A 16,135-nucleotide genomic window follows, 5' to 3' on the forward strand; every position below is an offset into this window, starting at 1 on the left:
CGGCCATGGCTCACGGGCCCAGCCCCTCCACGGCATGTGGGATCCTCCCGGACCGGGGCACGAACCCATGTCCCCTGCATCGGCAGGCGGACTCTCAACCACTGCACCACCAGGGAAGCCCTGAAAATATCTCTTTTTAATCTTTGCATTTATCGTCTGTGTTGCTTGCCTAGAATATAAGTTCTCCAAGAGCAGGCACCTTGTCTGTCTGGGCAATGCCGTGTCCCTAGGACCTTGGCATCTAATTGCTGCTAAGGAAATGAATCAGTAAAAATCTAGTACTACTTGGTTAATTTAAATGTCACTCCCTTGGTCTTGGTGACATCTAAAAATGAGAAAAAACTAGATGATGTTGATGGGAAAAGCTCAAAATGCCTTTATGTGCTTGTTTAAATGGGCCTTCCTAATGAGGGATTTGCCACATGCTGTCTGGAGCTGGTCTGTGTGTCTTTCTAAAATAGTGTTTCAGGCCCTGAACTGTGCAGGAAACTCAAGAGTACTGACAGCCTCCTCTATTCCTTCTTTATTTTCTTAAATTAGCTACTTACAGTTGTATTTTCCACTGTTGGGAAACGCATTCTTCAATGTGGAGACCTCGCTTCTCCATGGACCCAGCCAAGACCACTTCTTGAGTCATCCCTTTGGAGACCCACCAGTCCAGTAATGGCTGAGTTCTCCACCCTCAGTTCCTAGTGTCCCTTTTACCCGGCCTTTACAGTGTTTATGGTCTTCCAGAGAACCATAAATAGTTTCCAATTCTGGGTTTATAGCATTTTTCATTGGATTTTGAGTTACAACTATCCTTTTTTTTTTTTCTTCCCCATTCTCAGGAAATATCCCAGTTCCTTTAAAGGAGCTTTAAGAGGCTTTAGTTCGTTTAGGAAGCTTCCCCGAAGTGAATCTGATCCAGAGCGAGGGCCTAGAAACTACATTTTCTCAGACGCCATGACTGATTCTTCTGTGATGCCACTGGCATGGGCAGGATCAAGCGGGGGAGGAGGGGTGCAGTACTTGGGGGATAATGACTAAGGGTTCCCATTTCCACTGCATCTCTAGCGATACTGAAGAACTTGGTTGCCATCCAGAGGAAAAGCTTGGAAAACCTTTATTTAACTACCTGCTTTGACCCCACATGTCTTTAGTGGCAATTGCTAAACTTTTATAAAGAAAAGCTAATGGCTTGTTAATATCAGCTACCACTAAGATGGTTCTAAATACTCTCCTAGGGAAAAATACTCATGTCTGGATTAGGATTTCTAATCTAATTTTAGAAAGATATATAGAAATCACATGTGCATTTTCCCCTTAGCTTTATGAGCAAAACAGTTTCAATAAAAAGTTTCCATGCCCAAAATATCCAAGTTACTCTGTCCTGAATTCATAACAGGATGAACAGGATGAGTTAAGGGCAGGAATCACTGATGAGTAATTCCTCGAAGTTACCTGGTATTTGAAATAGTACTACATCCTTGGTTAGTACTGGTAGCAATTTTTAAGGTTCTTATTTCTCCTGATTTGTCAATAATAGAACAGTAGAAATTTTAAAGAAGTACACTGGCCATTCTCAGTTCTAGAGGATAAATTCATTCAACATACATTTGTTGTAACTGTATACTATATTCCTGCTACTGAACCAGAACACACAAATACTGTCTAAGGGCAGAGTTCCTTGGGGTTACAGACCCAAGATTAGGGCTGTGGGACAGTAAACGGTGAGGGAGGCCATCATCACAGAGGCAAGAAAAGCGGCCACTCCAGGTCCTCCCACTTCTGGTATCCCTGAATTTCCTCCTTCATCTTCTTAGGTCGTCTGGGCTTCCCTGGTGGCGCAGCGGTTGAGAGTCCGCCTGCCGATGCAGGGAACACGGGTTCGTGCCCCGGTCCGGGAAGATCCCACATGCCGCGGAGCAGCTGGGCCCGTGAGCCATGGCCACTGAGCCTGCGCGTCCGGAGCCTGTGCCCCGCAACAGGAGAGGCCACAGCAGTGAGAGGCCCGCGTACCACAAAAAAAAAAAAGAAGAGTTGTCAGCCACTCCCCCATAGCCCCCACCCCCATCCTCTTCTGAACCATCCTGTTCATTCTATTGGAGGCATTTAACTAACTTCATGTCACACTCCCAAGGGCATTTATAGGAGAGGCTGCAGGTTATCCAGGAGATGTTGAGGATTCTTTGTCCTGTAGGGATATTAACATAAAAAATGTTTTTCTGTATTTGCTGGAGCCCTTGGGATACTTGTAAGGCTGCTGTAGCCCATCTACCTTCTGAGATACCCCCTTGTCCCATGGGAAGCTCACACATTCTTGTCACCCAAAGGCTACAGCATCCCACCGCCTCCCCTGTGCTCGGCTGGGCACAAAGCCAGATTAGTCAGTCTGCTGCCTAAGCGGAAGTCCAGCCAAGGAAAGGACTGTGCTTCGCTGACTTGTAGGGCCCCTCCAGTCTCTACAAGCCACTCTCTTGAGGCGCCTCCTCCCCTCCCTGGGAGCATCGCATTTAAGAGAAGAGAAAAGCTTCTCACTAGGAACACCCTTGCCTTCTCACAAAGCCAGCCAGCACTGACCACTCCTTCTCCCTTCCCCGTCCTCCTCCTTTCCTCCTTGTAGGGGGCAGGGGTCTGCCTACCACTTGTTGGAGGCTGTCTGTGGAAAGCAGTAGACACAGTACCACTTGTCCTCAGCCTGGGACAGCAGGGAAAGCCCCACTCACCATCCTGAAATAGAAGCAGTTCCCCTTGGGACTTCCCTGGCGGTCCAGTGGTTAGGACTCGGTGCTTTCACTCCTGAGGGCCCAGGTACAATCCCTGGTCGGGGAACTGGGATCCCACAAGCCGCGCAGCATGGCGAGGCCAAAAAAAACCCAAAAAAATCAATTCCCTATAAGAATTCTGCCCCCTCTCTCCCACTTAAGGAATGCACATGGAAATGTTATTTTTTTTAATACTTCTGTTCTAATTTATTTTCTAAGTAAATCATTCATGAGATTCTATACTTTAACTCTTGGTAATGCAGTTACTTATAGTGCCACCTCGCGAGATTTGAGAATTTCAGACACAGGGAAGTAGTTGCCAGGTCCATACAGTTAAAACATAAATTAACAAAGTGGTAGGAGGGGGACAAAACAATCCCACTTACGTATATTAAAAATGGCTGTTTGCCACTTAAGGAGATTAAAACTACCATTGTTACCTTCTATCATCACCATTATTTCATAAGAGAAGGACATTTTAACAAAAAACAAAGAACATAATCTCAGAATAAAACAGTAGTTCTTTATATTTCAGGGAAAAGGTCAATCTCTGAAGACTGAGGTTCTGGCTTTATGGAGAAACGTATCTAATCGTCTCTATGTTCCTCATTTCACTGTCCACCAAGAAAACCCACATAAAAGCAGTGTTCTGAGGATAGGTCTTGAAAGTACTTGTGTAGACTCTTTGGTTCTCTGTTCTCAGCCTAAGGATAAACTGAGAACTTTTCTTTAAAAACTGACACTCATCCAGAGCATCCCAAGCATCACACAGGAGATCAGGGGGCCACGGGACCCTATCCCAGGTCGATCCAAGGCCACCCTGCAATTCATAGCATGACTTAATGCAGAACGATGTGCTCGGCCTATGCTTGCCCTGACTGCATTTCATACAAGTGTGGGTCTTCCCTCTGACCTTTGGCTTTTGAGCACCAAAGCATCACAATAAACAGAACGTTGAGGCCTTATCCTCAAATTTGATTCATCTCAAGGCCTGTTTCAAAGAGAAGCCAAAAATGTGAGTCTGAACACAGTTTCTTAACAAATAGGAGCATACAGCCTATGGAGTTGATGTCCTCATTTTCACCATTTTGATTTTGGTTACAAGAGCAGGGAGGGTAGGAGGGTAATGCTTTTTCGTCAACCCTGACACTACTGTTCAGCTTTTCATTTGTCAGTACAGTGTTGACAGCTGAATTTCACGATGGAAAAGCCCTCTGATTTATAATCAGACTCCAGCCAAACCGTCCATTCCTGGGCCTTTTAAAATGATCTTGTAAATTACAGCAGCGAGAAGGAGAGAGCAGGCTAGCTCCCTTAAAACAACAGCAAGGGGCTTCCCTGGTGGCGCAGTGGTTGGGAGTCCGCCTGCCGATGCAGGGGACACGGGTTCGTGCCCCGGTCCGGGAAGATCCCACATGCCACGGAGCGGCTGGGCCCGTGAGCCATGGCCGCTGAGCTTCTGCACGTCCGGAGCCTGTGCTCCGCAACGGGAGAGGCCACAACAGTGAGAGGCCCGCGTACAGCCAAAAAAACACAACAGCAAGATCCAGGGGGAAACAGCAAAGGATTTGTGCTTCAGTGGCAGTGAGGGGAAATATGGATTAAATACTCTTTGTAACTAGCAGCTGTAATTACCAGGGGAATTTGACACAGCTGTAGGAGCCGTTTTCATACTGCAGAGTCTAGTGAGGGAAAGAAAAGGGATCATTTTATCCTTCCAATAACTACAATTTTTTATTGGCAAATCAAGCGTAGAATTAATTGGTAGTTGAAATGCTTCCAGGAGTCTTTGTTTAGAAATACCTTCATTCATCACTGTGTTTTCTCAGAGTCTCGCTTTCCAGCTACTGTCGTTCCAGGAGACAGTGTTCTGTTGGCCACGTTACCATTACCGTCTTCAAAATGTGCAGTTATTGAATACTTGCCGAGAGCTTTTAGAAATGGCAAGACCACGACTCAGCCTGACAAAACTGTCACTGGGGTCAGATGACATTATTCGCCTGAGACTTTTATTTGCCTCTCAATAATGTCCAGTGTTTTGTCTTTTTAATTCAGGCATCATATCAACGTTTCTTCACGTCCACCCTTTTGGAGCCAATATAGAATATCTCTGGTCATACATGCAGCAGCTGGACTCCAAGGTAAGTCCTTTTTCTCAACTTGCATTGCTAAAATGTAGCATGTTGATTGCTGGCTGCAGGTCGAAGCTGCGTGAGCTGCGTTAGGGATATAATGGTGTATGGAGGTTTATCTGTACTTCTTCACAAGAACTCAGTTTCTGGCAGAGAGTTGTCTTCTTTTCACTTGCTTTTGTCTTTGTAGAAAGAAAAGCAGTCATCGAAAATAACAATTACTTTCAGCACATGCCAAATTACTTTGAAAAGCATATGAGGGGGGCTTTCCTGGTGGCGCAGTGGTTGACAATCCGCCTGCCGATGCAGGGGACGCGGGTTCATGCCCCGGTCCGGGAGGATCCCACATGCCACAGAGCAGCTGGGCCCGTGAGCCATGGCCGCTGAGCCTGCGCGTCCGGAGCCTGTGCTCCGCAACGGGAGAGGCCACAGCAGTGAGAGGCCCAAGTACCGCAAAAAAAAAAAAAAAAAAAAAAGCATATGAGGGATTTAAAAGTGCAGGTTGGCCTGAAAGTTCCCACAACAAGGGAGAAATCATGTCAGGGTGACTGATGGGGCATTATCCTTAGACCATATTCTCACAGGATTCTATGTTAAGGGCTCCACACAGTAGAGGAAAAATCACCTCAAATAACATAAAAATCTGATATGACTCTCAAGAAAACTGTATTAATGGTGGTTTTTTAGCACCATTCTCCAAATGGAAAAAAAAAAAAAAATGACTACAAAAGTTCCTCTCAGCTGTGCTCCTCGAGGGCCACACCCAGGGTCAGGACATCACTCCTCATTTCTGTGAGGCTAGTTTTTCTCCTCTGCAGACCAGCTACCCTCCTAGCCCACTGGAGTGTCTGTGCGCCAAAAGAGAAGAGACAAAAAAGAGCTCAATTTATGTATCAAATTCCAGTGAATAGTGAGAGGGGCTTCTGTGAAAATCAAGTGATGGCATTAACCAGTACTGCCTTGGGGAGTCCTGGAAGGGGACAGAGATGCTAGGCCTGTCACTGGGCAGTTTGCTAAGTGTCCTGCTGAGAAGGAAAATGGAAGCAAGAAGCTCTTCCATAGAGCACAGCAAAGCGCCTGGGATGTGCAGGACCAGGCCCACAGCTCGCTGACCTGAATACACACACATACAGTCATTCTGAATCTTCAGTGGCCAGTATCGATTACACTGCTACACTGTCATCTAATTTTGATTCAGATGATCTTACCAATTCACAATCCCACAACCGCTTGACCTTTCTAATGGGTCTTATACTTCACCTCTGAGAGACGTCCTCTGGAACAAAAAGTGTTTTTCAGTCATAGAGATCCATGCCCTCTTATTCTCCCGCAGCTGGTGACAGGGTAGACCATACAGAGTGAGATGGAAGGAGGAGACTGGAAGAGTCTTTTTTTTTTTTTTTTTTTTTTCTGCGGTACGGGGGCCTCTCACTGTTGTGGCCTCTCCCATTGCGGAGCACAGGCTCCGGACTCACAGGCTCAGCGGCCATGGCTCATGGGCCCAGCCGCTCCGCGGCATGTGGGATCTTCCCGGACCGGGGCACGAACCCGTGTCCCCTGCATCGGCAGGCGGACTCTCAACCACTGCGCCACCAGGGAAGCCCTGGAAGAGTCTTGACGTTCAGAATCATGTCATTGCCTTCCCTGTGGCCTCCCCTCACTTCCATGGGGGAGGGGAGGGTAACAGAAAACGCTCCTGTGAACTCAGATGAAGTGAGGAGGAATGATACGATGTTACTTTGTTGAAAGAAAGCTTTGAAGACCTACTTTGTTTGTTTTTCCTTCTCCAATACACTTCTTCATAATATCACCACTACCTTTGCCTGGAGGATTAAATGAAATGCCACTTGCACCACTGTACTTGGCATAGAATAAGCCCTCAGGAAATGATTCCTATTGTTGCTATTATCCTTCCCTTGTATTGTTGACATTTCTTTCCTTCCCTTTCTGGAAATCCCAAGTGGGAAGCCTTTGTGAAGAAGTAGTGGTTGTTTCAGTATGAGCTGAAGTGGCCAAGGAATCCACTCCTCATTCATCTAAGAATTGTAGGGCTCCTGTCCCCTCTGGCCCATCAGTGCAGGCTGATGATCTGTATGTCTGTGAAATGTGCGTGCACGTGTGAGTTGCATACGTGTGTGTGTGTGTGTGTGCGCGCACATCCAGGTATAATTGATTATTTGATGGGTAGGAGCTCTTGTTCTATTCTTACTCTCAGGACGGTGTCCATCATTCACTTGCTCAGGTGAGATCTGTGTGGTCTCCCTCAGTAAGGAGAGAATTCACACACCTGGTCTCTGGTCCTTAGATGATGGGCCCTTCCTAAAGGGATTCGGTCAAGGGGAATTCCATTTCATCTCAGACTGATACCTTTATTTTATTTTATTTATTTATTTTTTATTATTATTATTTTTTGCGGTACGAGGGCCTCTCACTGCTGCGGCCTCTCCCGTTACGGAACACAGTCTCCGGACGCGCAGGCTCAGCGGCCATGGCTCACGGGCCCAGCCGCTCCGCAGCATGTAGAATCTTCCCGGACCGGGGCATGAACCCGTGTCCCCTGCATCGGCAGGCGGACTCTCAACCACTGCGCCACCAGGGAATCCCTGATACCTTTATTTTAGAAGATAATAAGGAAGGTATTTCCCTCACAGAGGAAATATACAGGGTCTCGGTCTCTCCCAGACAGCCCTTCACCTCCTGGACAGAATGCTCAGTGGAGCTGTCAAATTCTTTCCTCACGCCGAAAATATATCAAAAAGTGTTCTGACTAAATCTCCTGGGTGCCAGGGATTGGACCGAATATTCTTTCTATCCCAGTGAGGCTGAGAGGATACTTAGACTTTTTAATCCAGAGAGCAAATTACTGCTATATACTGGAATTCCATATCCTTGGGGCTTTAAGCAGAAAAAAAAATAATGAGAGGTTTGCCCTCTAAGTATCCACCAGGGCCTTGTACCTGCACCGACTGCCAGAAGGCTCATAATCCTGGAGCTGTCGCCAGACTCCGATGCTGAGGTTCTCCTGCACAGCGGCCTGGGGCACCTGCTCTGGTTAATCAGAAACGAACCGAGTGTCAGGGGGACGCTGCATTAAAGCAGGGGACTCGGCCTGGCCTTCGCAACAGAGGAGGTTTGCTGACTCTGGTGAAACAGCTTTTTAAAACTTCCACTTAGCACAACAGTTTCCTTGAGATCAGACAGCATCACTATTACCACAACTGTTATTAAGATAACATTTAGATTCTGCCTTCCCCTGTGCTGACGGGAAGAAGGAAAGCAGGCTCAGTCCAGCCCGTAACAGAGCTGTTTTTCTTAGGATTTCCCCAAAGGCCACAGCTGGGTGTATGAATGATCAGAAATGGAAGGGGAGACAGGAACTGATATAATTAGGCTGGGCATGTAAATTGCACATGGGTCCCTAAAACTGTGTATCCCCAAACAGGCCATTTTCCAGTTACATACTATTTCCGCTCTTGAGAACGATACTTGCATATTTCTTTTTCTTCTCTGCCTCTTCTAAACCACTCACTCTCATTCGCTCAGCTTTCTTGTATCAGAAATACACGACCAAGTCAGAAAGATGCATTCAGAGGGAGGTAGGGCCGGGGTGGTCAGAGATGGCGGCTTCTTGAAGCTTTGCTGAGTCAAAACTCATGCCTTGGGCACGGGCAGGTAAGCTCTTCCTGTCTCTTTCACACAGGCAACACTATCTTGAAAATGGTTTCTGATCAGTATCTAGAATCTCTCACATCAGCCCAGAGCCGTTCAAGGTCACTCGCTGATCCTAAGCAGCAAGGAAGTCACATTTGAACAGCGGCAGATGAATATTTTCAGTCTTACAGTCAAGAGGAGGGAGACCTCTGCTCTTCCCCCAATTTATATATTGTCTAAGAGATTAAGACCCAGTTCTCCAAGTGTGTCTGGCTCCCGCCTCTACATACCGGCAGCCTCTTCCCAAAACCCACAAAGTGGAAGATTTGATTCTGAAACCAGATGTAATGTGGCCACAGAGACTGGAGTTTTTTAGAAAGAGCTGCCATTTTTGGCATGACACCGTGTCTGGTAACAGGCTTGGGTGCTTGTGTAGTGTTCATTTCCCACCAAAGGGGCAAACCATTGGCATTTGTATACTAGAAGCATACCTCTGAAACACAGGCTTATCTTGTCAGTTCCAAGGAGGTTTAAATCAGCCTTAATTGAAGAGCATTCTTTCCCAGATGACAGCTAGCTAGGCAGTAAGGCTGGAGAAAATGTTCCAAGTAGTGTTTGTAAGATTGCCCACCTGAATAATCTTTAATAGTATGTATATTCTGGTGTTCTCCTAAATAGCCACCTGTCACAGTATGTTAATGAGTGAATGAGTTTTCTGTTGCTTAGACAGGCTATCATGAATGTGTTTTCTAGACATCACAGCACCTCTGGAAAGCATAAAGCATATGAAACTTGGGAGGTGACGAGACTTCCATCTGGCTGCGTGAAGAGTAGAAAGGAAGCTGCTCTTTCACAGCAAGCGAAATTGACAAGGTCACCAGGGACCCAGTGACTGGTTGGCTACGTCACTGCTTTTCACAAACCCAGCACTGTCTAGGGATTAGGCAGAACAGGACGGGGAGTGGCCAGGGCACAAAAGACATCTAAGAAAAGACCCTGCTCTCAAGAAGCTTGTAGTCTAGGGGCTTCCCTGGTGGCGCAGTGGTTGAGAGTCCGCCTGCCGATGCAGGGGACATGGGTTCGTGCCCCGGTCCGGGAAGATCCCACATGCCGCGGAGCAGCTGGGCCCGGGAGCCATGGCAGCTGGGCCTGCGCGTCCGGAGCCTGTGCTCCGCAACAGGAGAGGCCACAACAGTGAGAGGCCCGCGTACTGCAAAAAAAATTAAAAAAAAAAAAAAGCTTGTAGTCAAAATGAGGAAATGGTATATTTATGAACTAACTTGAGAATCAGATGTGAATTAATGAAGTGCTAAACTTGGCAGGCAGATAGATACTGAGTGAAATAGGAATTGGAGAAGGTGAAGTACGTAAGGGCCACGACCACCAGGCGGTGCCCTTAAGTCCGCGTTCATTCTCCTGGTTTGCTCTGGGGCACTTTCGCTGTCCTTGCTGCATGTCTCCCCTTTCTCCTCTTTCTCTCCTTCCTTCCTTCTCTCATCTTCCATCCAGATCCTTCCTTTCCTCCTTCTAATTCCTTCTATTTATCTTCTTCCTTCTTTCCTGTTCTTTGCCTCGTACCTCCTTGCCTTCCTCCCTGTTCCTCTTCCTTCCGGTCCTTTCCTTCTCTTTTCCTAAGTCCTCACTCCTGTTTATCTTCTTTCCTTTTTCCTCTCATACCTCTTCCTCTGTGTCCTTCCTCCCTCCCCACCTACGTTCTGTATCTCTCTCTGCAGATGTTTATTGCAAGGTGTCTGTGTGCTCTGCCCAGGGATATGAGGATGAACAAGATTTAAATGTGCGCTAAAGGCTAACCATCAGTTTATCCTATGGAAGGAAATCTGGTTTTGCAGTTGGCTTCTCTGCCTCTCCAGCCTTGACAAAGCCTACGTCGGTGTCTTTTCAGTCCCCCAAGCAGGAACCGCTCTCCACTTGCCTCCCTTGCCTGACTGATATGGGGCATGGAGCCGACCACCCGCATAAGAATTGATTTATGCCGGCCCGTGTCAATTTATACACGTGCTTAGTGGCCTGGCAAGGAGGCAATGGGCTTGAGCTAGAGTCAGCAAATCAGAAAATAAGTCAAATCACAAATTACCTCAGTGGTATTGCCACCACACAAGCCCCTTGGTTCCACGGAGCCTTTATTCCTTCTCATCTTTCCTTTTCTTTTTAATTAGAGCAAATCAATCCTTTCTAAAAGAATAAATGTTAGAAAATTTTAAGCAAAATAGGAGTGGAGGGAATCCACTGACAACATCAAAGACTAAAAAGACACAGACCACCAGTTTCTTAGAATAAAAGCCAGCTGGGTAAGAGGGTAATAAAAGCATCATGTTCATGAGAGTCCTCCCCAGTTTCTACAGCACCAATACACGGTACATGGGAAAATGAGATTTCATAGTCACGGCACGTTTCTGATCTATATCGTAATGCCACACGGGACTCTCTCAGCCACGTGTATCTGATTCGCCTAATGGTATCCTTGTGAGAGAGCGAATCCGGTGCTGTGAAAGCAGGGCTGGATTCAGCATCAGAAACCCTGCACTGAGTTCTAGCCCCTCCGCTCACCAGCTGGGCCGGCAGCAGCCCTTCCCTGGACCACGGTGTTCCATCTATGACAGACAGGAGCTTAGAGAGGATCCCTGACCTCAGAAGGGATATGGGGAAGGGAATCCTGCACACCTGGTGGGGAAACGGACTCCTCTCACTCTGAGCTCAGCCAGTGAGTGCTGGATGCTTTGTTTACGTGATGACTCCGTGACGCTTTTAGGTCTCAAGACCAATGGTCTTGAAATGATTGGTGGGAAGACAAAGGATATTGTGAAGGCAGTATCACAAGAGCTGACACATTTTTATAAGGAAGAGAAGAAAACAGAATTAAAGGAAATGAAGATATTTGTAAAGTAAAACTTCTTTGGCCATAGGGTAAAACAGAAGGACAAATTGAATTTTCTCTCGACTTTGTCTTGGAGATCCCAAAATGTCACATGTCGTATAGGTTATTTTGTCAGGGTAGGGAAGAGGTTTAGAAACCATCAAACTAACATGAAAGCAGTTTCTCCTTCATTTTTCTTCTCACATGAGATATAAACATCTTTAGGGAAATGCTCTAGAATTTAGCTGAGCGCCTTATTAAGTGGATTTTTTTTTCATCAGCCTCCTTTTATTGGTCCCCGAGTAGAGTTGTCCCTTGGTTTCTGCAGGGGATTGGTTCCAGGAACCCCTGTGACTACCAAAATCCAGAGATGCTCAAGTCCTTTATATAAAATGACTTGGAATTTGCATATAACCTATACATCCTCCCTATACTTTAAATCATCTCCAGATTATTTACAACAATATCTCATCGTGGTTTTGTTGGCATTTCCCTGATGATTAGCGATGTTGAGCACCTTTTCATGTACCTACTGGCCATCAGTATGTCTTCTTTGGAAAATGTCTATTCAGACCCTCTGCCCATTTTTTGATTGGATTATTTGTATTTTTGCTATTGAGCTTATGAGTTCTTTATATAATTTGAATATTTACCCTTTATCAGACATACGCTTTGCAAATATTTTCTCACATTCGGTAGGTTGTCTTTTCATTTTGTGGATGGTTTCCTTTGCTGTACAGAAGCTTTTTATTTTTTTTAAAATGGATATTTTAGATGGGATTTCATTTGAGGGTGACTGCTCCGTAATTGTGACACATCCCTGTCCACATTATTTACATCTTCATGGCAGAATCAGGCTGTTACCTTGTACTACCAACAGCAACTGGGAGTTCACTACTTCTGAGGACACCAATTTTCATGATGCTCATTTCTGGCTAATTGGTTATTCAAACTAAGTAATTATGAGAATTTCAAATCCTAGTTTCACTACTTCTTAGCTGTGTGGCCTTGGACAACTTATTTAACGTCTCTGTAACCTTAGTTTCACTGTCTATAAAATGGATTTTTTTATGGGCTATAATGTGTGTTAAATGACTTAATATATGAAGAGCATTGACAGCAGTATCTGGCACCCAGTAAGTGCTACTAAGTGTTGGTTGCCGATTGTTTTGTACTTAAAAGTGCACAAAAGACCTATTACATTCTTAGTTTGAGATCTTTGCCACAACCTAGTGGACAGGTGAATTTTAAATGGCTTGCCCAAAGACCGGTGCTAATATATGGTAGGGCCAGCACTCAAATCCAAGTCCTGAGAGCATCTGATGAGCTTCTTTCCAATTCCCTTGTCTTGCAAATGAGAAAATACCCAAAGAGATTAAGTGACTTAGGCAAGATGGTGAAGCTGGTTAATGGTCATTCCATGACTGGAATCTGATCTTTTGCCTCTACATTTCTTTCTTCCAGCAAGTGAAAGGTTTAATTGCTTGTTTAATGAACTTTTTGATGAGATAATACACTTAAAGCATGTATGCTGTGCCTGGCCCACAGCGAGGACTCAGGAAGTCATGGCTACCTATTTCCTGCTGCATGCCTTCTTCGGCTTCATTTGTGGTTGAAGTCTAGGCTCAGGTCAAAAGCCACCATGGAAAACAAGATGTTGCTACTTTTCAGTACAGGCGAGCCAAGATTCCGCACGATTTGCTTGCAAATTTTTGGTGAATGGTTCAGGAGGAGATGCCCAAGCATTAGCATATGACTAATGGTGGTTGAGTTGGGAACTTTCAGGATTTTTTTTTGCTGTTGATGTTGATATCACTCTAAAACAGTATTCATCACAGAGGAGCTCTGCCCTCCTGTACAGGGACACCTCCTCCATGGTCCCCACCCATGAGCACAGAGGCAATGACCAAATGGATTATTTCTAATTCCCACTCCACAGTCCCCAACCCATTTGGGGACTGGCATCAGTGTCAAAGAACATGGCCAGGGAGCCTGGATCTGTACCTCAGCTCCACACTTACTGCCTGGGTTACCTAATCACTCTGGACCTCAGTTTCCTCATTTGTAAATTATTCCCTCTCTTATAAGAGCATGGTGAGAATTAAAGAAAGTGTGTTCAGAAGAGTTTGGCAAGGAAAAGTCTCGCAGTGGTTGTGAGATGTTACACTTTTTTTTTGGCGGTACGCGGGCCTCTCACTGTTGTGGCCTCTCCCGTTGTGGAGCACAGGCTCCGGACACGCAGGCTCAGTGGCCACGGCTCATGGGCCCAGCCGCTCCGCAGCATGTGGGATCTTCCTGGACCAGGGCACGAACCTGTGTCGCCTGCATCAGCAGGCAGACTCTCAACCACTGCGCCACCAGGGAAGCCCTAGATGTTACACTTTTTACAATCAGCTGCAGGACTGCTAGGTGGGATGGCCTGACCTAACCCCAGCTGGCCTCCTACAAAGCCATTAGCTTTAAATCAGATCTTTATTTTCCCCTCGAGAATTCAGCTTTTTCTCCCCTTCCTAATGAACAGTATGAGGCTTCTTCCCCACTTTTCAAAAAAAAGGTGATAGCTATACTGGAAACAAGTGTGTGGTGGGATGGCTGTTCCTTCCATCTGTCAGTTTCTCTATGGCCTCTGCTTGATCTGGAAAAAGACTGCTTATCCCAGGGGTATCACTTGAATTTGGGGACTGGAACCTACTGTAGATGACCTGTACTGTCCTCCAAAAGAAAAAAGGGAGCTTGTTAAGAGAATACCTTGACTTCACAAAGCTTAAGGAAAACTGCCTTCTGGACCAACTAAAAACTGGGTTTGACCACACACTTCTCTGTACTTGTTTTCTTTGGCTTATGAACACAGGGCTTGACACATCTACCACAAAAGGTTTGATTGTTAATGTGTATTTTTTTTTTTCTTGTTGAATTAATGATGGGTTTTAATTTGTTCACTTTTAAAAAATATAATAACCACCTTCTTACGCAAGAACAGTATCAGAAACAATTGTATGATTAAATCAAGCAGAAATGCAAGAGAACAGGTGGAAAAATATCAATATGATATGATTATAATGGTTTGTGTTTTTATTGTCTCATATTCTTAATTTGGCATTCAAGACTCACATAAATCCAGCCCTAATTTATTTTTCTGATGTCATCCCCTGCTGTTTCATAACACATATTTTTTACTTTCAACTAATTTGTTGAGTTTCTTTTAACTTTTTCAATGTTTTCTTCTCCTTATCTTTCCATATGCTCTGCCCTTTCTGCATTTAATATAATACCCTCCTTCTTTCTTACCAAGTCTAGGAAATCCTTCCTTTTTCTTTTTTTTTTTTTAATTAATTAATTTATTTATTTATTTTTAAATTTTTTGCCTTATAACAAATTTAATCAGTTATACATATACATATGTTTCCATATCCCCTCCCTTTTGCGTCTCCCTCCCACCCTCCCTATCCCACCCCTCCAGGCGGTCACAAAGCATGTTAATGTGTATTTGATCAGCATCGCCTAAGGCAGATATATAGAGAAATTGTATTTGTGCCAGGCCCTGTGTTACATTTTACAAACAATCCTCACAATTACACTGAAAGAGATGTTTTTATTTCTATTATACACATGAAGAAACTGAGAATTACAGCTATTAAATGACTTGCCCAAGGTCAGACAGCTTGCTCGAGGCCTAGCCCAGGTGCAAATTCAAGCGTATCTGATTTAAATCCTCAATGTAAACCCAAATATGCCTGACCCAGGGCAATTATTAACAATAATCTGGGTACACCCCCACACTGGGCAGAATTAGAGACTCCAGATAAGAGGCTAGGGAATGTGCTTTTTTTTTTTTTTTTTAAATCAGTTAAATACAAATTGTGGTGTATTCTTTTTTTTTTTTTTTTTTTTTTTTTTTTTTTTTTTTTTTTTTTTTCTGTACACGGGCCTCTCACTGCTGTGGCCTCTCCCGTTGCGGAGCACAAGCTCCAGACACACAGGCTCCGCGGCCATGGCTCGCGGGCCCAGCCGCTCCGCGGCATGTGGGATCTTCCGGGATCGGGGCACGAACCCGTGTCCCCTGCATCGGCAGGCGGACTCTCAACCACTGCGCCACCAGGGAAGCCCACAAATTGTGGTGTATTCTTAACATAGAACACTTTACTGCCAACACACACGATATTTACATACATATTGGTTTACGCAGAGAGCCTTACAGAGGACAATTGTTGAGGAAAACAGCAGGCTACCCAGTGGTCAATATGCAGATACATTTAGAAAAAGCTTAGAGTTGAACCTGCCGGTGTTATTGCTGGGCTGGGGAATTTAAAAGGTTTCTTCCTCCCTCCCCACCTCCCTCCTTTTCTCCATTTTTTCCTTCTTTCTTTTTTTTTTAACATCTTTATTGGAGTATAATTGCTTTACAATGGTGTGTTAGTTTCTGCTTTATAACAAAGTGAATCAGTTATACATGTACATATGTTCCCATATCTCTTCCCTCTTGCGTCTCCCTCCCTCCCACCCTCCCTATCCCACCCCTCTAGGTGGTCACAAAGCACTGAGCTGATCTCCCTGTGCTATGCGGCTACTTCCTACTAGCTATCTATTTTACATTTGGTAGGGTATATATGTCCATGCCACTCTCTCACTTTGCCCCAGCTTACCCTTCCCCCTCCCCATATCCTCAAGTCCATGCTCTAGTAGGTCTGTGTCTTTATTCCCGTCTTACCCCTAGGTTCTTCATTACCTTT

At 45.2% G+C, this 16,135-nt stretch overlaps 1 protein-coding gene across 7 annotated transcripts in view; it reads left to right on the forward strand.

Annotated features, from left to right (window-relative positions):
• Nucleotides 1-16,135, forward strand: part of ENOX1 (ecto-NOX disulfide-thiol exchanger 1) — a 323,624-nt gene that overhangs the window by 287,137 nt on the left and 20,352 nt on the right. For all 7 annotated transcript variants that reach the window (XM_082602440.1, XM_082602436.1, XM_082602438.1 and 4 more), the window contains one exon: nucleotides 4,803-4,888. In XM_082602440.1, the coding sequence (XP_082458566.1) occupies nucleotides 4,803-4,888 (86 nt within the window). The remainder of the gene's footprint in view (nucleotides 1-4,802; nucleotides 4,889-16,135) is intronic.

The sequence above is a fragment of the Mesoplodon mirus genome, assembly GCF_964341445.2.
Source record: "Mesoplodon mirus genome assembly, chromosome: 17".
Taxonomy (NCBI): domain Eukaryota; kingdom Metazoa; phylum Chordata; class Mammalia; order Artiodactyla; family Ziphiidae; genus Mesoplodon; species Mesoplodon mirus.